This window comes from Balaenoptera acutorostrata, chromosome 8, assembly GCF_949987535.1.
Source record: "Balaenoptera acutorostrata chromosome 8, mBalAcu1.1, whole genome shotgun sequence".
Taxonomy (NCBI): Eukaryota; Metazoa; Chordata; class Mammalia; order Artiodactyla; family Balaenopteridae; genus Balaenoptera; species Balaenoptera acutorostrata.
In genome coordinates, this window is record NC_080071.1 from 33,046,792 (window position 1) to 33,066,135 (window position 19,344).

At 37.6% G+C, this 19,344-nt stretch overlaps 1 protein-coding gene across 1 annotated transcript in view; it reads left to right on the top strand.

Annotated features, from left to right (window-relative positions):
* METAP1D (methionyl aminopeptidase type 1D, mitochondrial) overlaps positions 1-19,344 on the top strand; it is a 79,703-nt gene extending 60,359 nt beyond the window's left edge. The window contains 9 exon segments of the mRNA XM_028166774.2: positions 1,924-2,081; positions 3,871-4,020; positions 5,425-5,573; positions 6,110-6,152; positions 9,423-9,586; positions 16,329-16,426; positions 17,758-17,805; positions 18,699-18,777; positions 18,908-19,344. Coding sequence (XP_028022575.2) covers positions 1,924-2,081; positions 3,871-4,020; positions 5,425-5,573; positions 6,110-6,152; positions 9,423-9,586; positions 16,329-16,426; positions 17,758-17,805; positions 18,699-18,777; positions 18,908-18,986 — 968 coding nt within the window. The 3' untranslated portion in view covers positions 18,987-19,344.

Consider the following 19,344-nt stretch of genomic DNA (forward strand, 5'->3'; position numbering starts at 1 on the left):
ATTTGGAATTGTTTAAAATAATACCTGAAACACCTCTGTAAGTTTGATTCAACAATGTTACTTTCAGCTTTCTGGAAGAACATAATTGAGTGAAACTTAGGACACTGAATCAGTGACTATTGGGGTTTGTTTGCATCTGTGCCTTTTTCCCATTCACTTAGAGATCTTGAGTTTTGGGGCTAATACTCACCTGCAATTTGTGTTTCCATTATGTTTCACAGCTGAAAGATTACTCTAGGCCAGTAATTCTCAAACTTTAGTGTGCATGAGAATCACTCTGGTGAGGGATTGTTAAAACACAGATTGCTGACCACATCCCAGAGTCTGAGTCAGTAAATTGAGGCGGGGGCCCAAGAACTTGCATCTTTTCCCCACGTGATAGTAATATGCTGGTCTGGGTACCACATTTTGAGAACCAGTGCACTAGACCGGGAGTCGACAAAATTCTTCTCTAAGGGGCAGGTAGTATATATATTAGGCTTTGTGAGCCATATGTTCTCTGTCACAACTACTCAACTCTGCCACTGTCGCTCAAAAGCAGCCATGGCTAATTGTAAGTGAATGAGTGTAGCTATGTTCCAATAAACCTTTATTTACAGGCACTGAAATTTGAATATTGTATAATTTCACGTTACAAAATATGATTTTTCTCAACCATTTATAAATATAAAAATCATTTTTAGGTTGGGGCTGTATAAAAATAGGCAGCAGGGCAGATTTGCCCTTTGGGCTGTAGTTTGCCAACCCGTGACATGCAATTATGGCGTGTTGGGGATTTTTTAAACTATTGTTTTAATTATAAAAGTAATGCAAGTGAATGTTTTTAGACGTCAATCAGTATAGAAGAAAACAGAAGGAATCAGGAAGTCTTCCTCCCCACCCCAGCCCCAATCAGATACCCCAGAAATAACCACTATTGATGAATATCAATTTTTAGAAATTTTATAGGCATATACAAGCCTGTATAAATGTATAAGTTCTTTTTACATGAGCTTTTTACATAAGCTCCTTTTAATGAGCTTTTAATATGTACTGCTCAGCATTTGCTATTTTCCTAACAATATATTGTGACCTCTTTCCATGTCAATACATAGAGATGATTTAGCTTATTCTCTTTAATACCTCTATAGTTTTCTGTTGTATAGATTTACCATAATATATTTAACCAGTCCCCTACGGGTGGACATTTGGATTATTTCCCATTTTTTTCTACCACAAACAGTGCTACAGTTCATCTTCAAACATCCATCATTGCACACAGTAGAGTCCTAGGAGATGAATTGCTGAGTCAAAGGATGTGTGCATTTAAAATTTTGATAGATATTTCTAAATTCCTGTTGTGGGTACTTTAGGACCCTACATTCGTTTTCTTTCAGGGTTACACCCTACAGTTTTGCTATTTAGTCTTTATCTGACTTGAGCATTCATTACAATGAATTTCAGTATAATGCCTCGCTACACATGAACTTAACACAGAGTAGTAATCCTATCGAGGGCAAAAAGTGCAGCTGGCAATTTGTCCAGGATTCGTGAAAGGAAAACGGCTTTAAAGAATATAAAGCCACCCAAACAGTGCCCTGAATCTAGGGTCATCCTGGACATGGCTGCTTTTAAGGTACCACAGCAGAAATTGCTCTTTTTATAGACCTGGTGTTTAGCAGATGTTTCTATATGTTTGTTTCCCATTAGAATAGAGTTTTCCATTGTCAAACATTTATGTAAACATACTATTAGCTAATAAATATGCTTTGCTACTATTGTACTAGAACTCAGAATACCACTGCTTTCCTTTCTATTTGGGGCTTTTTCTTTTTGAGCCAATAAAGGATTATAATAATGATTTAATAGACAACAACGCAACATCTTAAAATGTAGCACTAAGTAGGGTTTTTTTACTTAAGATATGTCTATTTCTGCTTCTAGGTTGTCACAGGATTTTCTCTTCACCACTCAATCATATCTACTTACACAAGCAGTCAAGCAGTCAACAAAGAAGAAATTTCTTTTTCCGGAGACAAAGAGAGATTTCACACAGTATAGTTTTGCCGGCTGCAGTTTCTTCAGCTCATCCAGTCCCTAAGGTACTGTATTGCCTATTATTTGCTGCTTTTTCCAGCCAAGATAAAGGTTAACTACAGAAGCGATCAAGTGTTTTTGCACCTTTGATTTCTGAGCTGTCTGAATTATAATTTTTAAACTTGGTCTGTGATTTAAAACTGTGGTTTGGGAAGTTTTAACATCCTGCAGTTCTATAATATTCATTTTTTTAAATAAAGCACTGAGTTATAACTGCTTAATTCACTTAGAATTTAAGTTTCTATCATGAAAATTTCCATATTAAATTTCTACCATGAAGATAAGATTATAGACAATCTGTCCATTTTTCCAAAATGCAATGTAAAGGAAGTGTGGGGATCGTTTAGGAAGAACGAGAATAGGTGAAAGAAATATAGATTTGTCACAAAAGTCACCTGCTTTCCCTCTTTTTCTGTTTTTGTTTTTTGTTTTTTTTTTTTTTGCAGTAAACCCACATTAAGTATATCATACTCCCTGAAGGTGAGAGGCCCATTTTTGTGACAAGGGCTGACAAGACAGGCCACCAGAGCCCAGAGTATGTTTCTGGTATTTCCTTAGTAGAAAAGAAAAAAGAAGTCTCCAGAGAGGTGAATGTATTGTTTTAGAATTTCAGTGACAAGCCAACAGCCCTTCTGCCTGTGGTTGTAACCTGGCCAGATTGCAAAGAGAGAGGAGGCGGGGCTGTGGGAGACCGGGTGTGCTTTGTGGGTGCTGGTGGTAAAGCTGTAGCAGAGAAGATGCTCACCCCGAGCTCGGCTGCTGCAGCCCAAGCAATGGCGTTACTTGTGTCAGAAAGGCCCATCTGAACACGAGAATAGGTGAAGGTCCTTAAATCCTGCATGATGCAGTTCACAAAGTGCAGAGCCCTCACCTCAGCCCTTCCAGAGATGCTGTGATGTCCACTGAATAGCGTTATCTCTCTCAGCTTCCTGTCCCCAGCTGCTGTGTAGCCTTACTGGGTACTGTTCAACAAAACTTATGTAGCGGTTGCCATAAATAGTTTGTAAAGAGCTGTGCAAAACCTTGGGACCAAAAGGAGCTCTGTGTGTAAGGTAGTATTTATTTTCTGAATACTGCCCATGGATTTAAGTTAGTGGTGCAGAATGTTCTCCAGGGGTGATCAGAGTTGAACATTTTGAGTTTTAGAGGAGGGGGGAGTTTGTTTGTTTCTGACAAATGATGGAAGTGTTCAAAGTATTTTTTATGTACTTGTAAAAAAAAAGAAAGGAAAAGGAAAGAGAGCTGTTTCGTTTTGTCCTCTAGTTCCTTCTTAGTTTGGGTACAGTTGCAAAGTGTAAGAGAAGTGCATATGTGATAGGTGTCCGTAAACTTGACAGTCAGCCTTTTACATATATTCATTGGGAGAGGGTGTTGTGAGCTATCCTTTGCATAAATTTTATCTTTGTGTGGAGGAGATGAAAGTGCTCTTAATTAACCATTTGGCAATTGGGAAGCTTGGTGCTATTTGTTATCAATGGCAGTAGGCTTCTAACGGGGTTGGAGAAGGAAGAAAACTCCTGTTTGTTTTGACCAGAAGTCTCCTTCAGTCCAGTGTGACTCAAAGTACAGAAAGGTTAACAGACCATCCAGAGGCAGCACTAACAGGCCATGTTAAGTTCAAAAGGGCAGGGGAAGGAACTGGGGGCAGCCTGGAGGGTCTGTTGTGCTGGCTTCAGAGGTCGGTGCTCCGGCAGGAAGGGCAGAGCTCCATGAAGCAGGAGGCTGTGTCCGAAAAAATGATCCCATTGTCATGCACTGGGTTCTGATCTTCGTTTTCAATCCTTTTTCCTCAAGCACATAAAGAAGCCAGACTATGTGACGACAGGCATTGTACCCGACTGGGGAGACAGCATAGAAGTTAAGAATGAAGATCAGATTCAAGGGCTTCGTCAGGCTTGTCAGCTGGCCCGCCATGTCCTCCTCCTTGCCGGGAAGAGTTTAAAGGTGGCGTCTCACCAAGCCTCGGAAGACTTACATAAGGGGCAACAAACCCTCCTCCCCTTTTTTCCCTTTCCCTTTCCCTCTCTTTTGTACACATCTAATTTGTTAAAATTAAGTAAAGCCTTGGGATAGGGGAAAGGGATCGTATTATTTCTGTGTTTATTCAAGAGATAATTGAAAATACAAATTTGATGTTAAGTAGCAGAATTCTGGAGATACTTTGAGCACAATCGGCCTATCCAAGTTGATCCATGGCAGATGGCTTTGACTTTTCCCCTCTTACTCCTGCCTGTAGTTTCTGCTTTTATTCCCCGCGTTATTTCCCTGTGCCTGAAGAGTTGCTTTGCCTCATCCTTTGTCTCTTATTTTCTTACATTGGCTCTGCAAAGAAAGATCAGACCAGATACACTAAGCTATAGGTAATTCAGCAATGTAATTATGTACAGCTATCTTACTACAAGATTTAGGTCTTTCGGGATAATCTGAAACTGAATCTGAATCCTGCTATGTAAGGATCATAAAAGAAAATACTGTAGTTTCCAAAAGGTGGGCAGAATTTAGGAAGTGAGACTCAAAGATGAAACACTTAGTGTATCATTTGTGTAATAGACTTGTTATAGCAACACAACTAACCATAATGTGAATATAAAATAACATAAAGAAAACTCTCGAAGAAATACTTTCTAATAAAAGATTTTGTTTTAGAATTTTGCTCATGGTTTATGAGTTTATGGAGATAGTCCTCATGTGCCCACAAAACTTGATTTCAGTTTTCTTCTAGTTTGGGAGCAACTGGATACCTTCTAGTAAGGGAAAAATATGTTTTGAAAACACACTGATTTATTTAGGCATGAGAGAAATCAAGATTACTGAAGCCGAATCTCTACAAAATGTATCAGACTTAGTTTTTTAAATGATGATCCATAACCTCCATGCCATTATGGCGAAACCCATGTAATGTTTCGCTGAGATAAAAAGGTGTGGTTTGACCTACTTTTCAAGCTTTGTCATCTAAATTGAAGATCCTTTTGAGAATTTATATGCTTCGGTTAGCCCAGGGCACTAACCATTGAAGAAGAGGAAGGAATTGCCACAGAACATATTTTTTAAACCTTCAGGCTAAAAAGGAGTCATGTCATTTAATGACTCACAAGTGATTGAAAGGGTCTTAGATTTTAAAATGTCCATTTCCTAATAGTCCATAACACCATCATATACCGAAACAGTTGTCAGAAAAGCACGATAGGATTTTAAGGTTAATCATAATTAATTAAAATGTTGTACCACAAGTTTATCACAGTAAATTTATACAGCCTCATCTGGAAGTGCTGTAGCTATAGGCATAGTCAATAAATACAGGAAGTGTCTTCAACTGTCGCTCCACAATTTCTTTATTTAATATTTTAGGTTGACATGACAACTGAAGAGATAGATGCTCTTGTTCATCAGGAAATCATCAGTCATGATGCCTATCCCTCACCTCTAGGCTATGGAGGTTTTCCAAAATCTGTTTGTACCTCTGTAAACAACGTGCTTTGTCATGGTATTCCTGACAGGTATTCATTGCTTAATAACATATTGTTCCTTTGGAAACTAAAACATGAAACTAAGATCTATAACATATGTTGAAAGACACTATAGTTTAATTGAAACTACCTGCAAACTTTTGAAGCTGATTATGGTAGAGCAACAATTTTTGAAGTATTTTGCTTCTAAATGGACGTAATACCACCATTTAATGTTTGTTAAAGCAATATGTAATACAAAAAAGTGGTTGTGCATTAAGTGTTTCTTTTACCATCTACTATTGCTTTGGCTCTTTGTAAAATTAAGGTAACTATTAAGTATATTTTGTTGAGAATAAGTAGATTTTTTACCAGGGACAATACATGTTCATTTAGGTATTTCTAGTAAAAATTGATGTGACTAACATAAATTAAAGATTAGATATAGTTATTCCATTCATTCCTTCTCCACTCTGAATTATCATCACAACTCATTAGGCTTGTGATAGTAGTCATTAGATATTTATTTTTATATTCCTTTTATTGGGATCTGTCTGTCACCATTTTTTTTCCTGTTTATGTTTCAGTCGACCTCTTCAGGATGGAGATATTATCAACATTGATGTCACGGTGAGTAAATCATATAAAAAATAGTCTTTGATCAACTTCAGAATTGCCGGTAGCAACAAGAAGAAGAGTGGATTGAAAATGTGAACTGCACCGATGGAAGTGCTGTTTACTTCTAGACCCAGACACAAGCAGCTGGTTTCCTTTTTTGTCTTTAACTCTGTGTTTATTCCAAGTAAACCCAGGCCTGACTTGAATTTAGGGCTGGAATCAGATGCACTGAGATCAATGTTGGCCTAAGTGAAATGTCAACCCAATCCTGCTATGTGTCATGTTTTTGAGAAGGTGTAATTGTTATTGATCCACTGTGTAGTTAATGCAGAGCCCACAGCACTGGGCAGCTGCTGAAGCTAGATATGTATGAGATGAGCTAACGCGAAGAAAGCCAGCATTTTTCCTTCACTCTGCCAAGATTGATCTTCCTCTTCCTGCTGATTTTGAGTGGGGCCTGTCATTATCTTACTCTGTCATTAGGGGCTACATTGGCCTGTGTGTGTCAGTCTATTTGGACAGCAACTCTTTTGCTAGCAGTGTTCCTTAAATTTATTAAAATCCCTGAAGGTAACATTGTATTCCATTTCTGGTATAGAGAGCCTTGAACTCAAAGCGTACAAGCAGAGTGCTTTTCTCTCTGAACTTCAGTTTTCACCAAATGGTTAACAGCCTTTCTTTTAAATAACAGCCCCAAGTAATTTAACACAGGAACTTCAAACTGTACAAGCTCTAACCTTTCTAATTTCCTTAGCCTTTCACTATTCTCAGACTTGGGTTATTTGTGCTTTGGCAGTTCGTTTTACTAAAAAAATTTGTAATGGTACCTTTGGATTATGGAGATTGTAAATAAATTCTATACATCTGATGATTAATAAATACATTTTAAATAAATAAATATAAATTAAACATCTGATGAGAACTAGTTGAGATAGCATTCAAGGAGTACAGTTTCTATTAATGAGGAAATATTCTTAATAATAGTGATTTCATATCCAGACCATGAACCTTAGGTGGGAGTGGGAATGTGGTGGAGACTGGCATCCAGTAGTTCAGTTCAGTCCAATTTTTAGTTGTTTAGATTAATTCAGCTTTTTTTCTTCATATCAATTTGTCTGAGGATATAGCCAAATATTCTTTTATTGCTGATGTTCTTTCCTATATCATTTTGTCCTACTTAGAATACTTGAACATTTGCTCTACATATATTGTTGCTATCGTTCCAATTCAGAATATGTAGAAGGAAGTATTTTATGAAGTGTGCCTGAAATGAAGTATTTTTCATGATGCACTTTTCTTTTGGATTGTACCTGATTTGGGGGCTCTTCGTTTATTATCTCACCTAATCACCCCCTAATAAAATATTGCTTCTTTGAATGAAATCAGCATACTCTTCCTTCCTGTTTCCAATGTGTCCAAAGAGAATAGTCCATACCTTTTCTAAGTTTCCTGAAGACTTTCAATAAACAAGTCCATTTTTAACATTAAAATGGTCAAAGTGAAGTATTTTCAAGTGTCTAGAAATGTGAAGGGACCAAGAAAACATACAGGTCAGTATCTTAAATTATATTTCTTATGAAATATTTTATTAAGTGAAAGACTCCATTATTAGATCCTATACTTTTATCAGAAAATACTCATTGCATTTTGTAATTGTTTACATTAGTATATATCACAAGAAAATAGGCTTCTTTCCCCCTTGAAAGTTGAATGTTTAAAAAAAGATAATGCGATACCCATATTAGTTGCTCAATAAATATTTGTTAAATAAATGAAGTATAAAACAAGAATAGTTTGTAAGTAAAAACAGTAATTATAGATAACTGCCACAGACCTTCAAAAGTATTATTTCCATATATATTGAATCTTTCAAGTAGTCATTTTACAGGCTAGCAAAAAGTAATATGAAAAGGCAAATAAAGATTTTTTAAAATACATTTTTACTTAAATAGCAACTATACAAACATTCAGAGTTACAATTTTGTTTTAATAATTACTCTTTATTAGTAAATGTTATATACTTGTGTATAAAATCAAAACTTGTACTCTCTTGGATTACAAATGGGAATAAATATATAAAACACTGTTTTATTGCAAAGTAATTAAGGTAATTTGATGTAGTAGCAAAAACACTTGATTAGAAGCCAATAATCCATCATATTAACCTGGTTCTACCTCTGTATTCTGCCACTAACCTTAGACAAGTTACTTGTCTGTGCCTCAGTTTCCTGACTTATAAAGTGAGGATAAAATAAAGACTTCTCCTGCCTCCCTCACAGAGTATACAAGAGTATATTTTTTAAGCAGAAGAGTATACATATTAATTTGGTATTAAAACAGAAAGCTCAGATAAATCTCTTTCTTATTACAGTTTCTGCATTCTATTTCATGAGAAAGAGAAATGTGAAAAATAATTACATAGGACACGTTTATGCAAAATAGCAAATTCCATGCTATATCAAAGGATCAATGTTCAACCAGTCTCCTCTGCCTTCTATAGTTATTACAGTGTTTGGTAATTATTGATTTTTATAATGAATCTGGTGTCTTTCAAGATCCTACAAGGCCTTCTGAGTCATTGAAGACAGATAAAATGCTATTTTCTGTAATTTTATTCTTAAGCCTGTTTTGTTACATTCTGATTCTTTAAAAATCCATGTATAGTGTTTTCTGTTAACATTCTGCTATCTGGAACATTTGATTAAGATTCCACTTCCAGACAGGATTTTCCTATAACATTTTTCATTCCGATATTGAGCCACTTCAGTTCTTGGAACTGAATTCTCCTTCTGTCTGTTATAACACCAACATGTCTATCTTATTTCTTCTTGCCATTATCTATCACTTCCAAGTGTGGGACTGGTAAATAAAAGATAAGTATATTTATGACACTGAAGAAACTTTTCACTGTGTTAAATACTTCTGGATTCTCTAAACCTATTGTAGTAATTGTGGGTCAGTGTCTTTGGTCACTATTTCTGCATATATAATTTTGTCTCAGAAATAAAATGAGGACTCAAAATGTTAAAGAACATTGCTAATCCTAATGCTGAAATAGCCATACTAGTCACGAATTTATTTTAAAATTTTGCAATATCATTGCATGTCTTCCTCTTCGTAATTTCTGTAAGGCTATTTCTTCTTTTTTTGTAGGTAAACTTGACAGTAATTCTGGAAGGGTGAAACATATGAATCTACTAAATACATAAATGAATGCAATGTAGACTTTAGGAGAGTAGATTTTTAAACAGGACATACTTTTAAATTTCTGCCTGTGTTTAGGTTTACTACAATGGCTACCATGGAGACACCTCTGAAACATTTTTGGTGGGCAATGTGGATGAATGTGGTAAAAAGTTAGTGGAGATTGCCAGGAGGTGTAGAGATGAAGCAATTGCTGCTTGCAGAGCAGGGGCTCCCTTCTCTGTAATTGGAAACACAATCAGGTAAGCCTTACACTGACAAGTAAAGGGAGGGTTGGCAAATGGTACAAAGGTTATTGGTGGCTTGGTATAAAGTTGATGACATGTTTTACTATTCAGAACCATCATTTCAGTCTGATATCAGTATGTGAACTGCCAGGCTGCTGTGTCGTTCCCTGAGTTTAAAAAAAAAATTTTTTTTTAAAGTGAATTATATCAGGTCAGCAAAGAAACTTATAGAAGCAGCAAGCAATATTTATGTGACTGCTTTAGTTTTAGCTTGACATGTTGGTCTGTAGTGTTCCTATATTCAAAATCACACCAAACGTGGAAGGAGTAACTAAGAAGGGGTAAGTATCACAGCTCTTGGATAATGAGACAGGAGAAAAGCTAGATTTTATAAAGGCATGAAGTGAAACATATTCCTGTGATAGAAAGATAAAAAGCATTAGCTCAAGCAAGCCTTACCTTTCAAATTGGTGGATTAACAAACAGCCTGAAAAGGTGATCTTCTGTCTCTTTTTTTTTTTTTTTTTTTGGTCTGGTTCATTTTCCCTATAAACCATTGTTTACTTTCCACACAGCCTTCTATGCTTGCTTTTTGAGAGTATGTGTATTTTCCAAATTCAAGACTTTTCTTTGTAATGTGTTACCTACTTTAGATCTCTTTTTTTCCCCCATAACTGTTTTGAAGTAGACATACAGAATATGTGTTTTCATTTAACAGTAACATATTTTGTTAAAGATGATCACATCAGTACCTTTTAAAGTACTGTTCTCATTAATATGAACCATTGAATACTTCCCATTCGTCTGAAGGATGGAAGGCTTAGTCACCTTGAAAAGATGCTGCCTTTTTTCTTCGTAAGCCTTCAAATACTTTAAGAAAAAAGGCAGTAAAATATCAGTTAAATGTATTTATGGCTTTAAAAATATTGTAACAGTGTCTGAATCAAACTTTAGTAAAATCTCTTTGGGTTATATGCGAGAAGCTTTTATTGAAGACTTTGAACAAAATTGTGTTTTTGACAGTTTTAAATTATAGGCTAACTAGCCTGGGAAAAAAGGATAGTGTCTCTCTGTTCTTTCATAGGAAATGTTGAATCAGACCCCTACTGGGAAAAGAAATTTAATGCATATCTCACTATCTTACTGTCCATGAATATAATAGAAATGAATTCAAAATGCAGTTTTATTTTTGCAAATGGGATGAGTCGATAGATGTACCTCATATTTTTGAACACCTAGGGTTCAACAAATTTACTGGTGGTGCTCTTGCATTTTAACAAAATTTATTCTTCAGTAGAAGGGGGCAGAGAACACTAGATTCTTATTCAAGCATTCTATCGAGCTCTGCATTCATGGCTGTGTCTAAAGGGCATGTCAGCCTTTGATTCTCTCTGAGAGGTAATTATCCTTTTCCTGTCACGGAACAACAAATGATAGCTAACTACAGAGGCACATTTGCAGTAGTCACATTCATCAACTGCAGAAAAAAAAATTCAATTTAATTGTGCAACACAGCTGCACATGGGCTTTTGAGCATTTCTGTTGTTCTCCCTGTCTCGCTATTCCTCCCTCCAGATCTATTTTTTAAACTTTTTTTCTGGTTATTTTTTCCCTTTTTTGTCTCTTCTTCCATTTTTACTCTCTGTACTTTCTTGTTAAAGTAATTTTCCTTTGTGGCTCTCATTCTTTTTTCCCCATTGAAGGCTATGAATGTAGAAAATTATCACAATTACTCATATAATTGAGCCTCTTTGTAGCAAGTGCAACTCCAGTAGCCTTTCTCCATCATGAAAATGGTTTCATTATAGGGTTTTTCATATTCTCTGACACCATCTACACAGAGGAACAGGCGTGCAGATGAGATGTACTAGGAACAGGCTAGATCAGTAAGGTCACAGTAGGAATAATTAGCTCTGCTATGGAAAGAGCATCTAGGCCTTTTACTGCTACATAAATGTACTGTCCGTGGCTTTTAGTCACAAAAAAACTTACTAACAAATGGAGCTCCCGCCTACTACTTTGAAAAAAAGATTTGTATCAACACTACAATTTTCCATCATTAAGACTAATAACACAGAGCCTAGTATACATCAAGGGGAATAAAAAGAAAAATCTCACATTCAAGTGGCGGCTGGGTGCTGACCTTTGTTCCCTTTTTTTGTGTACGACTTAACTCTTTACAAAAAAGAGCCACACGCCACACCAACATGCAGGTGAACTCCAGCTAGTACTAGCAAAGCATAGCATTCAGTCGGAAAATCTGATAAATCTCCATGCAGGATAATGCATTTCATTACATATTCACTACATTAATTCTAGCTACATAAAAAAAAAAGAAGAAGAAGAAGAGTAAAATTGAAAGTGACATTGGATTTTAGCTATCTGGATACAAAGGTCAGTTTTCGCAGAGGATGAATTTGCATGTACAAGCTCCTTTGAAAACCAGATCAGTCCCGACAACTGCACTTACGAAACTATGTGAAAAATAACAGACAATGAACTTTTTCCTTTACCCTAATGCATTTCATTATTTAGATGGTCTATGTCTGCCGCTGAGGAGGAAACTGGCCCCAATTCTAACAAATGTTTGTTCTGATGTGTTAAGGCAGTGTTTCTGGACATCTATTATTTCGCCTTTTCTCATTCAGGCAAAATCTCAAGGGAGTAAATAAACAAACAGTCTCCACCTTTAAGCCCAAAATACTCGGAGTCATTACAGACCGAAGGTTGACAAACATCTTTCAACTCAGCCTCGTTTATTTTAAGATACTCACCATCTTTTGCATAGCCTCCCTCTACTGATACACCATGAAAAGAACATTCAAGCATCTTTCAGTAGTATTATGTCACCAAAAACCTGGTGATCTTTATAGGAAATTTTGAAATTTTCTGAAACCTAAAGGATAGGATGGTATCTCTGAAGAAGTATTGGCTAAAAGAGTTTAATGAAAAGAGTTCTCTCTGTGCCCTTCTGCTTCGTGAGGGATAGCTAGTGATCTTTAGGTTACAGTGTTATTAAACTCACTGTACTTGCATTTGCTTTAAAATATTTCTAAATCTGTATTTTTGTTATTACCTCTAGATGATATGAGCTGTACATATGAAGATATTGTGAATGTGTAGATTCATGCATCACAAATATGTGACAGTTCAATCAAAAATAATTTAAACTTATACTTGTAAATGTCATGATGAAAGTATCAATGAATGGTTTTTAATGTTTAATTCATAAGTATATGTTTTGATATTAATTTAGAAGAATATAAAGCAGATTTTTAAAAATAATCTCTTTCTATTAGATTATGCACATTTAAACAATAAGTGGCGCAGGCAAAATAAGTCATTTTAATGTCATCTGTGATGGATTTTTCTTGACAGCTACTGTAAATTACAATTACACTGCTTCTCTCTGCACATGAAAGTAAGCATTGCAATAAATTATCTTTTATTTCAATCCATCATGTCTGCTTTTCAGAAACAGAAAACCTCAAATAAAAGTTCAGCACTATTGTAAGAAAAATACAGTAATTTGTGATCCAGTTTGAAACAAAAAAATGTACCACTCTTTTAGAAAACAGTTGTTGGCTTTCAAAAATATTACTAATTGTACTTAAACGTTCCTTGTCATTAAAGGGAATCCTTGAATTTGTGCATTCCTGCATTCAAAACTACTGCTTAAAATAAAAATCTGGAAAGATTAAAGTAAAATTCCATAACTTAGAAAATCAGGTGCCATTTGAGATCCTTTAATTAGAGATGTGACCATTTGGAAATCAGTGCTGTTTATAGAGTTCATGAGAAAATGGTAATAAAACAATTTTCATGTGTATTTTTATTTCTTTAGAAGAGTATGTACTTAAATATAGTACTCCTCTGCCCTCTTGGGTAATATATTCTTAGTCATAAAATGTAGTTTAAGTGTATCAAGAATTTTAATTTATCTGGACAAAACTTCAATTGAGGAAAACTATCTCATGAAAGGGAATTAAATTAAGAAAATGATCACAAGATGAAATTCCTTTAGAGAGATTTTTCTTTCAACTCTAAACCGTACCTGAAACATGAACTGTAATAATACAGTATAATTTTCAGGTAAGTTCATTAACTACTTTTATACATCTCCTTCCTCCTCTCCCCTCCTCTCCTCCCCAAATATTCCATCTGAAGGCCTTCAAATCATAGATGTACTCAGGCTCATGTGAGTGGCTGTCTTAGAAAATTTTTAATTAGAGAAAATCAGAACAGAAGAGCTAATACCAGGAGCGTTCTTTTGGTAGATTTTAACAAAAAGAAGGCAGATTTCATCTGTGAAATGTCCAAGGCAAGAAGACCCTCATGCTCAGAAATGGGTCATCCCCTCGATGGCTGGTGTTGGGGAGCAGTTGTATACTTCTTGGGCACCCCTGCCCACCCAGCAGCTTCCATTTTCCCCAACACACCAGTCAAGAGAAGCACGTGTACTCCACTTTCCCATGCCACAACTAGGGATCCTAGCCACTTGATTCCATGTTAGAGTGGAATTTGCTACTACAAATTGCTTGGATTGCCTCCACAAAGTTAGATTTAAACCCTAGAATCAGGTAAATAATCTTGTACTTCCCTTATATTCCAAAATAGAAGAACAGTATATAGTAGAATAGTAGAAGGGGTACTCTTTTCAACAGTAATTAGAAACATTAATGAGATTTTATTCCATTCAGTCCCAGGAAGTATGCGTTAAAAAGCAAACTACCAATCCAGAAGGAAAATACCCTAAAAAGCAGACAGGCGTGTTTACTTAGTTCCTGAGAATCAAGCACTGAGATGGGTGCTCAACCAAGGAACTGAGGGAAATTTGTCCTGTTCTTTTCCTCTTTCCACACAGCTGTGAAATCCTCTGACCTTTGCATCCAGGACACATACATTCTATGATCCTCCTATAACCAGAAGTTCCAGCAGGATCCAGGCAGTAAATTGTTGTAGAATGCACTCAGATATCTTTAGCCACCTAGTAATTGCACAGCTTCTTTTATGAGGAGGAATGAGAGGTATCAGGGGGGAAGGGACCCCAGGTGTTTTTTCAGAGTGGGCTTTCTTCCTCTCCTCTCATCGGAAATTAAAATGAAGATTGCCACTGTAACACACATTTACGATGTAGCTGTGATGCCTGCCAATCAGTTAGAGCCTTAAAAAAGAACAAAAACAAAAACAAAAAACTAGTTTGGTTTTTTAAGAAAAGAAAATAGAACAGTTTATAATGAATCCTCTTAGAATTATTGAGGTTTGTTGGGACATAGATAACATAATTTACAGGTTTAGATAGAACCCCTTCTTGTAAAAAAAAAAATACTAGATCAGTTTATCTTAACTAAATAATCTCTCTTCCACCCTCTATCCACTCTCCATCCTGAGTTTCTATTCAGAAATTGTGTGGTACAAATAGGAACATCTTGGAAAAGTTGTTATACCTCCTGTCCAAAGTGCAAAGACACACAGAAATAAGTATAACCATAAAGAACAACTTAAGAGATAAGAGCATTCACTTACCATTCTTCCCAACACATGCATAGCTCACCTATTTCTGAACTGTTACATGGAAATTAAATCTGAATGAGAGGCTGCCCACCTGCTATTTATAGTGATATCCTGGCCTAAGTGAAGACATTTTACAGGTCTGGAGATGAAGGTTAAAAATGTATAGAGCAAAGTATATCGACAGGAATGCTCATAAAGATGCTGGCTAAACGCCTTTGAGTTCATGTTAAACTAAACCGAAGGGCTGTTGGAACCTCTAGTTTGGGATCTAAGAACTTTGGTTTTGTTAAGAATTTAAAGAGTGGGCCTGTAAATCCCAAACCATTATTATGGTTAGGGTTAAGGCACTTTGCCCTTCATCCACATGAAAATATAAATTGTTAATGATATGTATGTTCTTGTCTTTCTGGTGCTCCCAGAAATGAACATGTTCACCTGATTGCAAAAATGACTTCTTAACCTTGCAGGTGAAGATTTTAGGGTTGGATTCTAAGATTTCACTTATATGTGGGATAGATGGAACCCAAAAGATTTGCATGTAGAAGTAACTAATGAAGCATTAAGAATTAGGAATCACAATACTAGCTTCACTTAAGCATCGTAGCGATTAAAAAGCATTTTTTATGAATTTTGTTAATGGTGTAAGTCTTTAGTAGAAATCCCAAATAATCACAAAGTTTTGGAGTGTTTCAAGAATACTGACAAAGTAGATGTGACCTTTTGTGTGAGTGTGTCTGTTTGTAAAATGTTTAATGTTCTGAAATAGACCAGAATAAGGGAATTATAGAAGTAGGAAGTCACATTTCAGATTGCAATTTTTTCGTTTGGTTCCCAAATCAGTGGTAATTTGCACAGCCTTTTTGTGAAACTCCATACAAATCAGGCAGGTTTTTATGACCTGCCTTACCTGCACATGTATCTTGGTTATACTGAGCTATATATGTGTGCATGCACACTCATCATCTAAAAGTGGCCTTGTTTGAATGCTGTACTGAAGTAAATGAAGCAAATGACTGTGTTAGATACATACCTTTTTTTCTTCATTTATCCAGAGGGAGTTGTTACAAGCTGTGACAAAATTAAAAATTTTTCCAGAATAATGAAAACAAGTTGTTACCATCCGACTCTAAATATAACTTATTTTTTTCTTTTCAGAGAATATTTTGAAGTGACTTTGTCTTATCTGTGTATGCATTTAAAATGATCCAATTTAATTAAGTATTTTGTTTGGTCACTTTTAAAGCCAGATAACTCATCAGAATCGTTTGCACGTCTGTCCACATTTTGTGGGACATGGGATAGGATCTTACTTTCATGGACATCCAGAAATTTGGCATCATGGTAAGAAAGTTAGTTTGGGAGCTGTTTATTGAATGTAATCAGGATAAAGCAGTTTTGCTCCTGAATCCCTTGCTGCAATTTTGAATCCACATTGTCATCCTTTCTTATGAGTGTGTGGGTGGGAATGAGGGGGGGGGGGGTCCTACCTAATCGTAACCAGCACATTACTATGTTATTGAATTAGAGCCCAGCTGTTTCAGTCCCAAAATAAGGTTTATTATGCTTTTTGTCTTCTGAAGGGTGATGGCTGGAAGGCACAAGGAATATTTGTCTAGAAAAAGTTACTGAAAACAAAACACCACAGCATCAATGTCCCAGCAGCATGCACATATGACTGTTTTCTGTTTTTCTTTTTCTGCCCCCTTCTCAAACCGCTGACTGTTGTGGTTAAACTTCATTACATCCTACACAGCGTTGACAGCTGATGTATTTAGCAGCGTGTACACTTAGTGATTTCTAGATTATACCCACCCTGGTTCTTTCCCCAGAATCTCCTGTTTTTCACTGCCTGGATGTGTACCCTACAGTGAGAAAGCAAGGGTGGGCCAGAAAGGGTGGGGTATTTGGGTTAGGGTAGGAAGCAGTTCTGTGGAGTGCCCCCAAGGGGGGTGCACACCTGGACAGGGAACAAAGGAAAGTTGGTCCTAGAGCCTTGACCTGTGTGCTTGGGGTGGGAGCAGCCCCTGGAGGAACTACTGGCTGGAATCCATCCCCTGGAAGATCCCTAGAGATTCAGCAGGTCAGAACTCCCTTTGGGCCAAAGAGCTCCACCAGAGGCAGCTCATAAGAGGCCCAGGCTGGAGTGCAGAAAGGTCCTCTCAGGCATGTGCCCACCCAGCGCCAACACCTGGAAATATTTCAAGTCACCCCTGTTCTTGCCTCCTACCAACCTGCCTTCCCTTTGACTCAGTTCCCAAGATGTCTTACTCTTTGGGTTGGAGGTGTGGAGGGCAAAGTCCAGGACCCAGCGAAGCCAGGAGACCTCAGAACAAGTGGCCAGGGGACAGTGGAGAGGGGGAGCCCAACAGGTGTCTCAAGCACCCAGGCTGCTTTTGCTCAGCCTTGGTGCACCCTTTCTAGGGGCCCTGACCCCAAGCTCAGAAAATGCAAAAGCTGAGGCCTAGGAGCCCTGTGCTTATTAACCCATGGGTGGTAGCTACCACCCAGGATTCTAGAAACCTCCACCCTTTCTTCCTAAAAGAAAAAATAAATAAAATAACCATGTTTTTCGAGCAGCCTAAACCCCTCTAATTCCGTTTCTCTCTGTCCTCTCCATTTCCCGTTCCTGCTCCCCACACCCATTGTCTTCTGTTTTTGTTTTTGTTTTACAGCGAATGACAGCGATCTACGCATGGAGGAGGGCATGGCGTTCACCGTAGGTCAGTGCTGAGCTCCTCTTCAGAGGGCAGTGGATCCCCCGCGGAAGCAGCGGCGCTGGCCTAGGCCAGGCAGTCCAGTTGAAGGACTAATAAAGCCAATCAGCATAATGAAATAATTCAGATGCATAGTAAATCTGATTAAATAATATCCTCGAGCCCCATCTTCCTAAATCAGATACTTACCGACACATTTAGGAGACGGCAGCCGTCCAACCTTTAATTCTGTTACCAGCGTAATGTGGTGTTCGGGTTTTTTGTGTTGTTTTGTGGGGTGTTTTTGTTTTTGTTTTTCATTAACACCCAGTGACTAGAGGCGATTACGTCCCTTGCTCCCTGTCAGCTAGTGACATCCTCTCTGGTAACCCATTCCTGGCTGATCATGTGATTGGTGTCACCACCAAATTCCAATCACCTAAGACCCTGAAGGCATCATATTTCTGACTGTGGGGCTTAATGGAGAAGCAATTAGAGTGAAATAAGAAAATTGTTATTTGCTGATTAATGAACATTTTGAGCAGGTTTTAAAAATTCAAATATTTTTAAAAACTGACTGGTATTCATAAGAGGGACTGGTGTTTGGGTGGTTATTATCCACAGGGTCCTAATTAAGGCTTGATTAAAATGCCCTTTTTTCCTCTAAAAAAATTACGAACTAGGCAACTTCATACATTTTTGAATGCCATAGCGTTTCCTCTTCCTACTGTTTGGTTTGTAGCATACTATGTAAGCAACATCAATTATCAGAGCTTGCGAGATGACAACATGAACCCGTGGGGGGAAGCACTTGGAGGGAGGGAGGAGAACCTTTTTATTCTCTTTTTTGATAATCAGCCGAAACAATGTTTGACAAGAATCTGATTAGATCACTGCAGTAAATATTTTCCCTCTTACAGAGCCAATTATAACCGAGGGATCCCCTGAATTTAAAGTGCTGGAGGATGCATGGACTGTGGTCTCCTTGGACAATCAAAGGTGTTTGCTTTCTGCCGGTTGCTTTTAAATTGTGTAGAGAGGGAAGGTTCGTCAGACGACGCGGGCGAGCTGCTGCTCCCCGCCCCGCCGGCGCTTGAGCGCTTGCTGATCGCTGACTTGTGTGTTTCAGGTCGGCCCAGTTCGAGCACACAGTTCTCATCACGTCGAGGGGCGCGCAGATCCTGACCAAACTGCCCCACGAGGCCTGAGGAACCACCCAAAGGTCGCAGAGACCCGGCGCCTTTTTTCTTAAATTTCTGAAATCCAGCTGGAGAACTTTGAGAAAGAAACAGGCTAACGGCAGGTCTCACAGTAACCTACCCAGCACCTAGTAGCGCCTTGGGAAAACGCGGTGGGTATTGGTGGCCGTTGAGAGCTCAGATCCGAGGCCCCGATGTGGCCGTGCGGCTTCGGAAAGACGGGTCCTGGCGCCGGGCTCTGCTTCCCAACGCGGGAAACGCATCTGGAAGGGAGTGGGGACGCCCTCATTTGGAAGACGAGGGATTCCTAGAAATGCATAGCTTTCTCTTTCCCTTGTCTTGACTGCCCGAATAAAAAGCTTTCACC